Source organism: Sapajus apella, unplaced genomic scaffold, assembly GCF_009761245.1.
Source record: "Sapajus apella isolate SASKATOON/1434 unplaced genomic scaffold, GSC_monkey_1.0 scaffold77, whole genome shotgun sequence".
NCBI lineage: Eukaryota > Metazoa > Chordata > Mammalia > Primates > Cebidae > Sapajus > Sapajus apella.
The window spans coordinates 5,331,770-5,345,382 of NW_022437017.1; the positions used below are offsets into that span (position 1 = coordinate 5,331,770).

Here is a 13,613-nt window from a genome sequence, read left to right on the forward strand (position 1 = left end):
CCCACCTCAGCCTCCTGAGCAGCTTGAATTACAGGCGCCCACCACCACACCTGGCTCATTTGTGTATTTTTAGTAGAGATGGGGTTTTGCCATGTTAGCCAGGCTGGTCTTGAGCTCCTGACCTCAGGTGATCCACCAGCCTCGGCCTCCCATAGTGCTGGGGTTACCGGTGTGAGCCACCATGCCTGGCCAAGACTTGCTTTTTTAAAGAGTGGTTTTAGATTCACAGCAAAATTGACAGGAAAATACAGAGATTTCCCATATGCCCCATACCTCCACACATGCACAGCCTCCCTCGTTATCACCATCCCCCACCAGCTGTGCATTTTTTACAATTGATGAAACCTGCGTTAACACAGCATTCTCACCCAAAGCTCATAGTTTACACGAGAGTTCACTCTTGGTGTTGCACATTCTATGGTTTGCACAAGTGTATAGTGACATGTGTCCACCATTATAGTGCCATATGGAATAGTTCCACCGTCCTAAAAATCCTCTGCGCTCTGCCTTCTCATCCATCTCTCTGATCCCTGACAACCACTGATCTTTTTATTGTTGCCACAGTTTTGTCTTTTCCAAAATGTTCTTTAATTAGGATCATAGCGTATGTAGCCTTTTCATACTGACTTCTTTCACTTCATAGTGTGTGTTTAAGTTTCCTCTATGTCTTTTCATGGCTTGATAGCTGCTTTCTTTTTTTTGAAAAAATCTCAGGCCGGGCGCGGTGGCTCAAGCCTGTAATCCCAGCACTTTGGGAGGCCGAGGCGGGTGGATCACGAGGTCAAGAGATCAAGACCATCCTGGTCAGCATGGTGAAACCCCGTCTCTACTAAAAAACTACAAAAAATTAGCTGGGCATGGTGGCACGTGCCTGTAATCCCAGCTACTCAGGAGGCTGAGGCAGGAGAATTGCCTGAACCCGGGAGGCGGAGGTTGCGGTGAGCCGAGATCGCGCCATTGCACTCCAGCCTGGGTAATAAGAGCGAAACTCCGTCCCAAAAAAAAAAAAAAAAAAAAAAAAAAAAAGAAAAAATTTCAGTTTTGAAGAAATATTGATTTTGTTTACTTTCTCCACTGTTTGTGGAATTTCTAATTTTATTAATTTTGTTCTTTATTGTTTCTTCTTCTTTTTTTGAGACAGAGCCACTCTCTCGTCCAGGCTGGAGTGCAGTGGCGCAATCTCAGCTCACCGCAACCTCCACCTCCTGGGTTCAGGCAATTCTCCTGCCTCAGCCTCCTGAGTGGCTGGGACAACAGGCACGCACCATCACACCCGGCTAATTTTTGTATTTTTAGTAGAGACAGGATTTCACCATGTTAGCCAGGATGGTCTCGATCTCTTGACCTCGTGATCCACCCGCCTCGGCCCCCCAAAGTGCTGGGATTACAGGCTTGAGCCACCGCGCCCGGCCTTTTCTAACCTTCTTATTGATCTCTAATTTACTCCATTGTGGTCAAAGTGCCTACATGCTCTGTGTAATTACAGTCTTTTGAAATGTATCGAGGCTTGTTTTATGGCCCAGAACATGACTCACCATAGTGAATATTCCATGTGCATTTGAAAAGAATGTGCAGGTTTTGATTGTAGTGTTCTATAAATGTCAATTATATCTATGTGGTCGATGGTATAATTCAGATATTCTGTAGCCTTACTAATAATTTTGCTTAGTTCTTCTGTCAAAATTACTGAAGGATCTTTAAAACCTCCAACTATGATTGTTTATTTCCTCCTCTAGTTTTGTTAATTTTTACTTCATGTATTTTTCAGGTGTGTTTATTACTAGGTACATACACATCTGTAATCATTATGTCATCCTGAAAAACTGGTAATCTTATCATGATGAAATTTTATCTCCAGTAATATTCCTTGTCTTGTCGTTGTCTCTAGAATCTCTAGCAATATTTCTCTTCTCAGAGTCTTTTTGTCTGATTGTTTTAGCCACTTCCGCTTTCTTAAGATCAGAGTTTACACAGTGGGTCTCTTTTTATTCTATTACTTTCAACCTAAGCGTGCCTTTATTTTTAAAGAGGATTTCTTTTAGGGAGCATATAACGGGATCTTGATTGTTATCCAGGCTGATCATTTCTGCCTTTTCATTCAAGTGTCTATTTACATTTAATGTAATATTAATATACCTGGATTTAGCAAAATAATTCTGCCATTTGCTTTCTATTTGTATCATCTGTTTTTTGTTTCTCTGTTCTTTGTTTCTTGCCTTATTTGGATAATCAAATATGTTAAGTAAGATTTCATTTGATTTCTCTATTAGCTTTTTAGCTATACCTTTTTGTATATTTTTTTGTTAGTGGTTGCTTCAGAGGTTACAATGTGCATTGTTAATTTATCACAATTTACAGAGTTAACATGTTACTACCTTAGATAAAATACAAGAACCTTGAATGTATAACTTAATTTGTCCCCAAACTCTGTTATAATTGTCATAGAGAACATGTACATGTGACATAAACCCCACAATGCGTGTTATGAAGTTTTTGTCAAATAGTTTTATGTATTTAAAATAAAGAGAAGAAAAGAAAAAATACAGTTTTTTTAATAATTACCTGCATATTTATTTATCATTTTAAGTGATATTTACTCCTTCTAATAGATCCAGATTTACCATCTGGTATTAATTCCTTTCATTCCGAAGAACTTCCTTTAGCATTTCTCATAGGGTAGACAGAAAAATTTATCAGGTTTTGTTTATGCAAAAAACCTCTTTATTCTACCTTCAGTTTTTAAGAATAGTTTTGCTGGAGACTGAATTCTGGGCTGATAGGGTTTTCCCCCCAGCATGTTGAAAGTGTCATTCCAGGCCAGGCACGGTGGCTTATGCCTGTAATCTCAGCACTCTGGGAGGTTGAGGCAGGTGGATCACCTGAGGTCAGGAGTTTGAGACCAGCCTGACCAACATGGTGAAAATACAAAATTTAGCTGGGTATGATGGTGGGTGCCTGTAATCCCAACTACTTAGGAGGCTGAGGCAGGAGAATCACTTGAACACAGGAGGTGGAGGTTGCAGTGAGCTGAGATCACGCCATTGCACTCCAGCCTGAGTAACAGAGCAAGACTCAATCTCGGAAAGAAAAAAAAAAAATCATTCCATTGTCCCATTGTCTTCTGCTTGCCATTGTTTTCTGAATATAATAATGTAGTTTTTCTCTGACTGCTTTCAAGATTTTTTCTTTACTTCTTTTAACAGTTTAACCATGGCATATCTATCTTGGCTCTCTTTGTATTTATTCTTCTTATGGTTTGTTGAGATTTTTGGACCTCTAAGTTGATATCCTTTACCAAATATAGAGGTGTTTGGCCATTTTTAAATATTTTTTTCTCTTACATTCTCTTTTTCTCTTCTGGGACTCTGGTTACATCTCTGTTGGACTGCTTGTTCTACTCATGTTTCTTCATATTTTTTCTCTTTGTTCTTCAGTTGGGTGAATGCTTTTTATCTATCTTTAAGTTCACTAGCTCTTTCCATTATCTCTAATCAGCAGTTGAGTGCATCTAGTTCAGTTTATATTTCAGGTATTGTACTTTTTAGCTCCAGAATTTCTATTTGGTTCTCTTTTTATACTTTGTGTTTCTTGGTTGAGAGTCCCATATGTTCATTCATTATGTATATAACTTCCTTTAAGTTCTTGAACTTATTTTTAGTAGCTCCTTTAGTCCTTGTCTGCTTTCTGTATCATCTGGGTTATCTTGGGTTTGGCTATAATTAACTGTTTTTCTTTTTTCTTTTCATTTGTTACTCTTTCTTTTGAGTGTAGGTTACCTGTTCCTGTTTCTTTTCATAGTTCAGGATTTTTACTGGGTCCTGGACATGAATGATGTGTTGTAGAATCTGTGGATTCAGCTGAGTTCCGCTGAAGGCAAGTGACTTGGCTAGATTCAAACTCTCCCTCCTGCAGCAGGCAGCTGTTAAAATTTTCACTTGATTTTTTTTTATCTTTGCACTGCTGGATTTTCCCCAAGACCGCTGGTATCTCCCCCACACCTTTGTGGTGTAGTTGCTTAGCCAAAGATTCGGATGTATTTTGTAGGAGGATTTGGGGATTCACCCCTTCTGTGGCTCTCTCTCTTTAAGAGAACTCTGTCCTCTGATGCTGGGGGGTGGAGGCTGATGCTGTCTGCCATCTAAGCATTTGTGAATTGAGGCATGCCCCCAGCAGAAAGCCACAGACTCATTGGTCTGACCTATAAACCAGCACATGGCGAATAGTGTGTTAAATTAGGGGAACAGGCCAGTGGCAGGCTTCGGGAGGCCGAGGCAGGTGGATGTCCTGAGGTCAAGAGTTTGAGACCAGCCTGGCCAACATGGTGAAACCCCATCTCTACAAAAGTGCAAAAATTAGCCAGGCATGATGGCGGGTACCTGTAATCCCAGCTACTCAGAGGGCAGAGGTGGGGGAATCACTTGAACCTAGGAGGCAGAGGTTGCAGTGAGCCAGGATCATGCCATTGTACTCCAGCCTGGGCAGCAGAGTAAGACTCCATCTCAAAATAATAGCAGTAACAATACTAATAAATTAGGGGAACACATTCATGTGTAAATGCCTGTGACTCAGAATAACTTGCATTCTGGAAGGTGCGTTCTGGCCTTGGCGGACAGAACATGGTCTCACCATATAGCACAACACTCTCATGGGCTCTCCTTACTTAAATGAGATCTGGAGTTTGAAGCAAAATGATTTCTACCTGTGGTACAAGGAACTGGTCTTAGTCAGGTCAGCGTTCTCACTTTATCACTGGTGGACTCTCTTCACAAAGAGTTCTAGTCACATTATCTCCTCCTAGTATCACTGACGCTACCCACTGGGCTTCAGATGAGAACAGCATGGTGTATGGTGTGCAAATGACTGATTTAAGCATTTAAAGGAAACTGTGAATAAAAGCCACTTCCAACAGAAAAATTCCAAAGGTCAGTTCTGTCAAAGAGAGAGAGAGGGAGCTGAGGACTCAGGAAATACACTATGGGAAATTTACAATCTTTTATAAGAATCGAAGGTAGGAGAAGTCGGGCTGTGTAAGGTTTAGTTAACGCCCAGGCAATCACCACGTGGCTCTGGGGACATCTAGTGGTGAGAAGTGAGTCAGGCTCACACAGAAACAAAAAATCCCAGACTCTGGGTTGCACCAAAGGGATTTGGGAGGGGAATGTGGGGTGCAGTGGTGGTAGTCAGGGAATGGTCCCCAGCAGTACAGATGGGATTAAACCAGCACACTCGAATTCAAACACGCATACCCCTTTCTGCTTTCCTTAGGTAAATTAGTTTAATCTATTATAAGTTTTGCTTTTGATTTTTAAAAGGCTTAAATTTTGTTTTACTCATTCTTAGAGATAAAAACACTGGGGTGATAAGAGAAACATAAAAGTCGTAGCAAATGTCTATTGTGTTCTGACTATGTCACGTGCCCTGTGATGTTTGCCTGCGGTTCAGTCCTCACTGCCCCCCATCAGGCAGGAGCCATGGAGACCCCCCCACTGGGAGGGTGACAGGCTCAGAGCTGGCGCCAGGATGGGGGACTGGTGTGCCTGATCACAAAGCCACCTCCTCACCTAAGGGTGTTTACTTAACTATGTCTCCAGTGTTCAACAGAGCCGATTGTTTATTTAAAAGTGAAGACTTTTAATTTTAGAGTTTTCATGGGACAAATTTGTTTCATCTGCCAAAATATTAAATGAGTCATTTTATATAGAATTTTAAAACTATCTGTTTGAAAGATGTGTGCCTCTGGCAGCAAAGAAATATATATGTTTATACTTTACTGCAGGCAAAGATGACTTTGAACAGAAGGCGGTTTTTACTTACTGCCAAAATTCATGAGGGCTTTTATCCAGCCCTGGATAAAATGTACCATTTACTCCCTCTGCAGATCACCTTTTCTCTCCCTCGCCAGTGGTTCTCACACTGCCCCCCTGGGTCGCTTGGCAATATCTGAACACAGTTGTGATTGCCACAGCTTGGGGAGGGGTGCTCCTGGCATGGAATGTGTGCTGCTCAGCACCCTGCAGTGCCCAGGATGGGCCTCCAACAGCAAAGAACTATCCAGCTCAAACATCGATGGTGCCACAGTGGGGAAACCCAGCCTTAGAGTTGCTCTCATTGTCGTTTGGGGTGTAGTAGCTCCCCAAGTGGCAGGCACTCACCCAGAGCTTTTGATTTGCTGAGTAAATGAGTAAACAATTGAGTCCTTCAGAATAGTTGAACCTGCTCAGACTTGGACACAGAGGCATTGTTCTGCCTTCCGCTGAGGAATTCCTGCTATTGAGTGGTGACAGAGATCTTTTAGGGTTTTATATTTGGAAAACGTTCTCTGGCCCCTCTCTCCTGTGGGACAGTTCTTTAGCCTGTTCCCACACGTCCTCACGAGGTACCACCAGGGTCTCTGCCTCTCCACTTTGAAGAACGTAGCTGGTAACTCCTTCCCTGTCTTGAACTTGTTAGTTTCCTCTTCGGGTTTCAGTGTTTGCAACCCTTGCCCACCCAATCTCTCTCCACCTTTCTTTAGACCTGAGCATGCAGAATTCCGAGGGTGGAGCGGATTCGCCAGCATCCGTGGCTCTGCGTCCCTCGGCGGCAGCCCCGCCTGTGCCAGCATCCCCACAGGTAACGCATGCCCACCTGCCGCTCAGCCTCTCAGCAACAACAGGGTGGCCACAGTGTGGACTCGGTCCCTGTGTGTTTGAAGACTGCTTGGATCTGCAGAGAATGGAATCTGTATTTTTCTGAATGGACTTCTCAGCCCTAATGCTGCTGTTGAAAGAGCACAACTTCCTTGACTGTGTTTGGCTTTTCACTATTTGTTAAAAAGATCCCATCAAGGAGACGATGATACGAATAGAAAAGAAGCCACTCCCCCAAATCCGACTTGGTCTCTGCGTAGCGTTCAGTGAAGGTTTTCTTGTACTTGGAAATGACCCTTTCACACAGAAATACTTTATTTAGAAGGCAGGCTGGGTACAGTGGCTCACATCTGTAATCCCAGCACTTTGGGAGCCTGAGACTGGTAGATCACTTGAGGCCAGGAGTTTGAGACCAACCTGGGCAATATAGCCAGGCCCTTTCTCTGGAAAAAAAAAAAAAAATTAGCCAGGCATGATGGCTTGCACCTGTAGTCCCAACTCCTCAGGAGGCTGAGATGGGAGGATCGCCTGAGCCGAGGAAGTTGAGGCTGCAGTAAGCCATGACTGTAACAATGCACTCTAGCCTGGATGACAGAGCAAGACCCTGTCTTTAAAAAAAAAAAAAAAATGGGCCAGGCATGGTGGCACATGCCTGTAATCCCAGCACTTTGGGAGGCTGAGGCGGGCAGATCACGAGGTCAAGAGATTGAGCCCATCCTGGGCCAACATGGTGAAACCTTGTCTCTACTGAAAATACAAAAATTAGCTGGGTGTGGTGGTGGGCGCCTGTAATCCCAGCTACTTGGGAGGCTGAGGCAGGAGAATCACTTGAACCTGGGAGGCAGAGGTTGCAGTGAGCCAAGATCGCACCACTGCACTCCAGCCTGGGTGACAGATGAGACTCCATCTCAAAAATAATAATAACAAGATAAAATTAAATAAATAAATAAAATTAGCCAGGCCTAGTGGTGCACGTCTGTGGTCCCAGCCACTCAGGAGGCCGAGGTGGAAGGATGGGTTAAGCCCAGTGGTTTGAGGCTGTAGTGAGCTGTAATCATACGACTCTCCAGCCTGAGTGACAAAAGGAAAAAGATGAGTTAGAATTCTCAAGATTTGGTTCAAAATGAAATGTAGCACCTGAATGAACATATTCTTTAAATTTGCAGAGAGAGAATTTTCACATTAAGGCTCTCTCTGCTTCTCGATTTCTGCCGTGGAATGAAATAAGGCATGAGAAGACAGAAATACCGAGTGAGTGGCACCGGCCATGTTAACCAGGCTGGAGGCTCATCACAGTGTGCAGAGGTCCACTGTGGCCAGGTGACCACCTCGATCTGGAATCTCAAAGTTAGGAGCACAGCAAAAAGAAATGATTACGGTTTAAAAAGCACAATTCAGGGCCAGGCGCAGTGGCACATGCCTGTAATCCCAGCACTTTGGGAGGCCGAGGCAGGTGGATAACCTGAGGTCAGGAGTTCGAGACCAGCCTGACTAGGTGAAACCGTGTCTCTACTAAAAAAAGAAAAGAAAATTCGCCAGGCATGGTGGTGCATTCCTATAATCCCATCTACTTAGGAGGCTGAGGCAGAAGAATCGCTTGAATCCAGAGGCGGTGGTTGCGGTGAGCCAAGATCATGCCACTGCCCTCCAATCTGGGCAACAAGAGTGAAATTCAATCTCGAAAAAATAAAAAAAGCAAACATAAAACAAAGAAACCACAATTCAGCAAAAATAAAAAGGCAGACAATGAGGCAGCTTGTTTGATTTAGTGTAGTCAGACATCTCTGGCTTTTATTTCTTGCACATACGGCAGTGGGGAGGGCGTCTTGGAAACCCATCTGAGGTGGGGATCAGATGCCGTTGTCCCGTTAGCCTAATTGATATGTGTCCTTGCCCACTTGAAACTGTCCAAGAGGAGTCAGCCCTCAGGTCCTTCCTGCCAAGCCCCTCCCTCCGGCTCTCCCAGGCTGGGGTGGACTCTGCCCTCCTCCGCAGCAGCCACTGTGGACAGGTCTCAGTGCTACTCACAGCCACGGTGTCCATCCCAGGTTTCATCACTGTGGTCCCTCTCTGAGGCCCTGCCAGCGCCCTGTGAATTCTCCCAAGCACACAGTGCCCAGCGTGCCTGGAATCTGAATGCCCTTGCGCTGGCGTCCTTGTTAGCACCATCTTCATCCTTAGCTCCACTCCTGCCACACGGGATGGTGTGTCCTCACCCATCACCCCTCATGATGTATACATGGCAGTCACTGCTACCCGTGACATTCAGCGTTCATGCCGGACAGTCACAGCACTGCAGCCAATGACTTCTAAAGCCCAGTTCTCAATAAACACACAAAACACTCCTGTTCCTCCCTCAACTCTAGTTCATTCTAAGGAGTTCACTTCCCTTTTTCATAGCTTTGTGTGGACAACTGGTACTCTCAGAAAAATAGCAAAGGCACAATGTGCAGACTTGACTTAGGAGGCTGGCAAGCAGTGGGGGTCGGGGAGCGAGGGACCCAGACACAGACACCCAGGGCACCTGGACTCAAGTATTCTGTAGCCAGAGGCCGCCCTGGAGCCCTCGGGTTCATTAACCTCATTAGAAAATGAAAACAAGGGGCCAAGTGCAGTGGCTCACACCTGTAATGTCAGCACTTTGGGAGGCTGAGGCCGGCAGATCACCTGAGGTTGGGAATTCAATGCCAGCCTGACCAACATGGAGAAACCCCGTCTCTACTAAAAATACAAAATTAGCCAGGCGTGGTGGCGCATGCCTGTAATCCCAACTACTCGGGAGGCTGAAGCAGGAGAATCGCTGGAACCCAGGAGGCGGAGGTTGCTGAGCCGAGATCATACCACTGCACTCCAGCCTGGGTGACAAGAGCGAAACTCCATCTCAAAAAAAAAGAAAATGAAAGAAAGTTTGGGGTATACTGCAGAACCGAGGGGCACCACAGAGTACTCTCCCAGGCAGTGGTGTGGATGGCTGTCCAAAAGGCCCCAGCAGTCCCCTCTGTACTAGGGACAGTCAGTGCCACTTCACTGCAGACTACAGGCCCACAGAGGCAAAGCTGCCTGGGCAGGTGAAGGTGCATGTGCTTCCATGTACATGTGTGTGGGGGGTGCATGGGGTGAGTGTGCACACTGTATGTATGTGCATTGTTTGTGTGCCTGCACATACCTGCCTTGTATCTGCCCAGGTCGGTGTGAGTGTGCAAGGATGTACGTGTCTGACCATCACGCCGCCGCCCCTCCTGATCAGTCCTGCCTATGTTTTAATAAAGCAGCATAGGAGCAGACAAACAGCCTCTTACATTCTGTGTGTGTCCTCAGCACTGACCTCTGAGAAGTCTAACTGCCCTTCTCTCCCTTCCCTTTTAGAGGGTGTTGGTCCAGGCAGCCAGCTCTGCTCCCAAAGGGGCCCAGATGCAGCCGATCTCCCTCCCCAGAGTTCAGCAGTTGCCCCAGCAGGTAATGACAAACACCACAGCACCATGCACACCGGGGCGCAGTCAGCACTCAGCAATCCAGAACAATCTCTGCAGGATGCATCCTTTTCTGTGGCTGCTGTTCCTTGTTAGGCAGCTTCGGTTTCTTAGCTAAAAGGTTCTTCCAGAAGCTGTGCAATTAAAAACAATCATTTACTGCAGATCGTTCTGCAACAAGCCAAGAAAGCTGGTGATCTTTTGTTCATTCAGAAATTTAGCAAGCTTCTGGGGAGCCAGTGAGCACCCCACACCTGCTGGGTGGAGCTCAGGTCAACATGCAGACAGAAACAAAGGGCTCTGGACTGAAGGAACACAGACCCTTCCCGGGAGGTAGACCCATCTGCTAGTGAGCGCCGTATCCTCGGATGAGGGCACAGCAGAGGAAACGCTTCTTATAATTTCAATTATCTAAGAACAGAGTTTGAACGCATGGCTGACCAGCCAAGTAGCAACACAGATCACAAGGTTGGGGACAGTCTAGAGGCATGGTTGGCTAATTGTTTCCGGAAGCCAAATTATACATTTTTGAGAGTTTGTGGTCTGGGCAGCCTCTGGAACAACCACTTAACTCTGCCATTGTATCGCAAAAGCAGCTATAGATGATATGTACCCAAATAGGCATGGCTGTGTGCCAATAAAACTTTATTTACAAAAACAGACAGTGGTCCAGATTTGGCCCTCAGGGCCAGAGTTTGCCAACTCTGCCCTGCAGAATCCTGAATTAAAGTTAACTCAGGCTCCTCCATAAAAAGAGCCTGAGTTAACTTTAAGACCCTAGAGGATGCGCCTCTCTTCAAGATGATCCTGCCTGGATTGGTAGTGTTCCCTAGGAACATTTGCAGATCCCAGGAAGGAAAAGGCTTCAGACAGGCCCAGCAGGGACCCAGGGCCTTAGGCCAGTGGCTCCCTCTGAGCTCCTGTCTGTCAAGGCACTCCCCGGAGACACCATGAAGGGAGAGGAGACAAAGACCAATGTGTGATTCCAGAAGCTTCCACCACTCTTTGGGGGGCTGGGCCTGCCCAGCTCTTTTTGTAACTTCTGCATTTCAATCCCCCAGAGTTTGACATTTGACTTCTACCCCTGGGACACCAGCCAACAGATGTTAATCCCTGGAACTTGTGGTTCTGGGAGTTGTGCATTGGACAAGTGCATACCATGCTCAGTGGTCCCAGGAGGGGCAAGTCAGCCCCATCCTGCAGCTTCAGGCACCGGGGGAAGGTCATCCTGACACCCGAGCAAGCCCACCGCTGTGGCCCCCCATCTTCTCACCCCAAAATAAGGTGGACATGGGCAGCCACTAAGATGCCCTCTGCGGTGGGAGTTCGAAGTTCCATGTGCAAAGCATTTGGCTTCCAGCGCTTGCACTAGAGTCCCTCAGGGCCTGTCAGCTGAGCCTCTGAACTAACGTTTCAGTGCAGGGGGGACAGGTCAGCAGGGGTGTGCTGGAGTCCCCGCTTCTTCCCACTCTGCCCAGATTGTCACAGTCTCTTCCCTCCTCTCTGCCAGGGAGGGGCGCCACGACCATCCACAGGGCGTGTAGCGGCCATGTAGGGTCTAATCCAATTGACCCCATGTGCTCTCCAGCCTGCTTGCCAGCCTGAGCTGCAGAGGGAGACCCTGTCGCAAAAACAAAAACAAAACCAGAAACCAGGGAGTCCTGTGAGCCAGGTCAGGGCTCTCTGTCCACAACTCTGGCTTCCACTGCGTTGAAGGGGTGCTGTCATGCTCCTGGGCCCACCCCCACACACAGAGGAGGGGCCATGGCCCCAGCTTCCCTCATGTGCCACGGCAGAAAGGAGCCAGGGCGCGTAGGCAGGCTCGCCGAGCTCTGGGGTTCGGTAGCAGCTCCCTGAACTGTGTGGGCCGTTTGGAATATGTCTTCCATACATTACTATCTCTTCAGTGTCTTTCCAGGCGTGCCGACTGTGGGTGGGAACACTGTCAATTGGTACTAAATATTCATAAAGGCAATAGAAGACATGTCTAGCTTGAATAATCTGCAGATAACTAACGAGGGCATGACAAGTGGTAACAGCGTATCCAATGTTCCAGGTGCAGCCGGTGCAGCACGTGTATCCTGCCCAGGTGCAGTATGTGGAAGGGGGAGATGCCGTCTACACGAATGGAGCCATGTGCGTGTTTCTCCCACAGGTCACACCCAGAACCCTCTCCCTGACTCCAGCCTTTGCCCTCTGCGGAGGCATTGAACGGATTCCTCTCCCTTATGCTTTTGGTGATGTGTTCACTAAATACTATTAAAATGCAGTTGGAACCTGGGCAACATCTCTACAGAAAATTTTAAAGTTAGCCAGACATGGTGACCTATAGTCCCAGGTAATCAGGAAACCCAGGTGGGAGGATCACATGAGCCCAGGAGTTGGAGGTTGCAGTGAGCTATGATCACTCCTGACTGATAGAGCAAGACCCTGTCAAAAAAAAAAACGGAGTAGTGGGTGAGGGATTAGGACATCACAACCCTGTGGAGATTTCAGAAATCACAGACTTTCATACTTTTTACTTTTAGGAAAGATAGTCTTGGAAGAAAAACACAACAAAACAAAAAACTAATCCTAACTCTTCATTTTGAAGTCTCAGTCTTTGAGATCCAGAAACCATCCACCTCTGTGCATTTTTTTTCCTTGCCTCTGTTAAACTCTAGCTTTGTATAATGTTGATAGAACTTGATTTTCCATGTTTCAAGGCCTTCTAGAGTTTTCTGCCCTCTAACTGAGTGATGCTTGGGGCAGGAAAGTGCGTCTCCCCTGCCACTCACTTTAGTTGTGAGTTCTTTCACCTGCTTGCCTGTTTCCGTTTGGCCTGATGGCTCCCTCACAAGTGCAGGGGCTGGCACGAGAACCTGGCTGTGACCTCAGGGTTGTGATGGGTGGAATTGTGTGATTCTCTAAAGCATGATGTTGAAGGTTATGAAACACACAGAGACACAATAAGTGCATGTAAAACTGGTGACATTAGAGCAAGGTCTGCAGGTCCTACCAAGGTCACAGTCTTGGTTTGATATTGTACTGTGGTGATGTCGTCGTCCCCATGGGTTAGGGTTAGGGTTAGGGCACAGGAGTGCACACCTCCAAGAGGTCGAAGGGGACCTTCTTGCCACCCAGAGGGCCTCTCCTTAGGACGCATACAAACCTTACTCACCAGTAAGGAAAGGCCACTCCTAACCACCTTTACCATGGCCGCATTACTCAAGTAAAAATTTACAATTTTCATTCTCAACAACATAGTCACTCCTTTAATCCAGATGTTAAAGGAAGATCAGACGGATTATTGTTATCACTTAGAAATTCTTATACAATCTCATTTATTTAAACTTTTCATTTTGAAATATCCAGAGACTCGTAAGAAGTTGTGAAATTAGTACATGGTTTGTGTACCCTTCCCCCAGCTTGCTCCAGTGGTGACACCACGCAGGACAATAACAAAACCTGGAAATCTACCAGCCAGGTGTGGTGGTACACACCCGTAATCCCAGCTGCTGTGGTGGTGCACGCC

The 13,613-nt window shown here is 46.4% G+C and overlaps 1 protein-coding gene across 6 annotated transcripts in view; it reads left to right on the forward strand.

Moving 5' to 3' along the window:
• The window catches only part of RFX2 (regulatory factor X2), a 121,166-nt gene that overhangs the window by 59,265 nt on the left and 48,288 nt on the right, over positions 1–13,613 (forward strand). For 3 of the 6 annotated variants that reach the window (XM_032252104.1, XM_032252108.1, XM_032252106.1), the window contains exons 2-4: positions 6,515–6,612; positions 9,996–10,085; positions 12,156–12,235. In XM_032252104.1, the coding sequence (XP_032107995.1) occupies positions 6,523–6,612; positions 9,996–10,085; positions 12,156–12,235 (260 nt within the window). In that variant the 5' untranslated portion in view covers positions 6,515–6,522. Of the gene's footprint in view, positions 1–4,428; positions 4,923–6,514; positions 6,613–9,995; positions 10,086–12,155; positions 12,236–13,613 lie in introns of those variants that run through there. The other 3 variants (XM_032252109.1, XM_032252110.1, XM_032252105.1) reach the window with 2 other exon arrangements.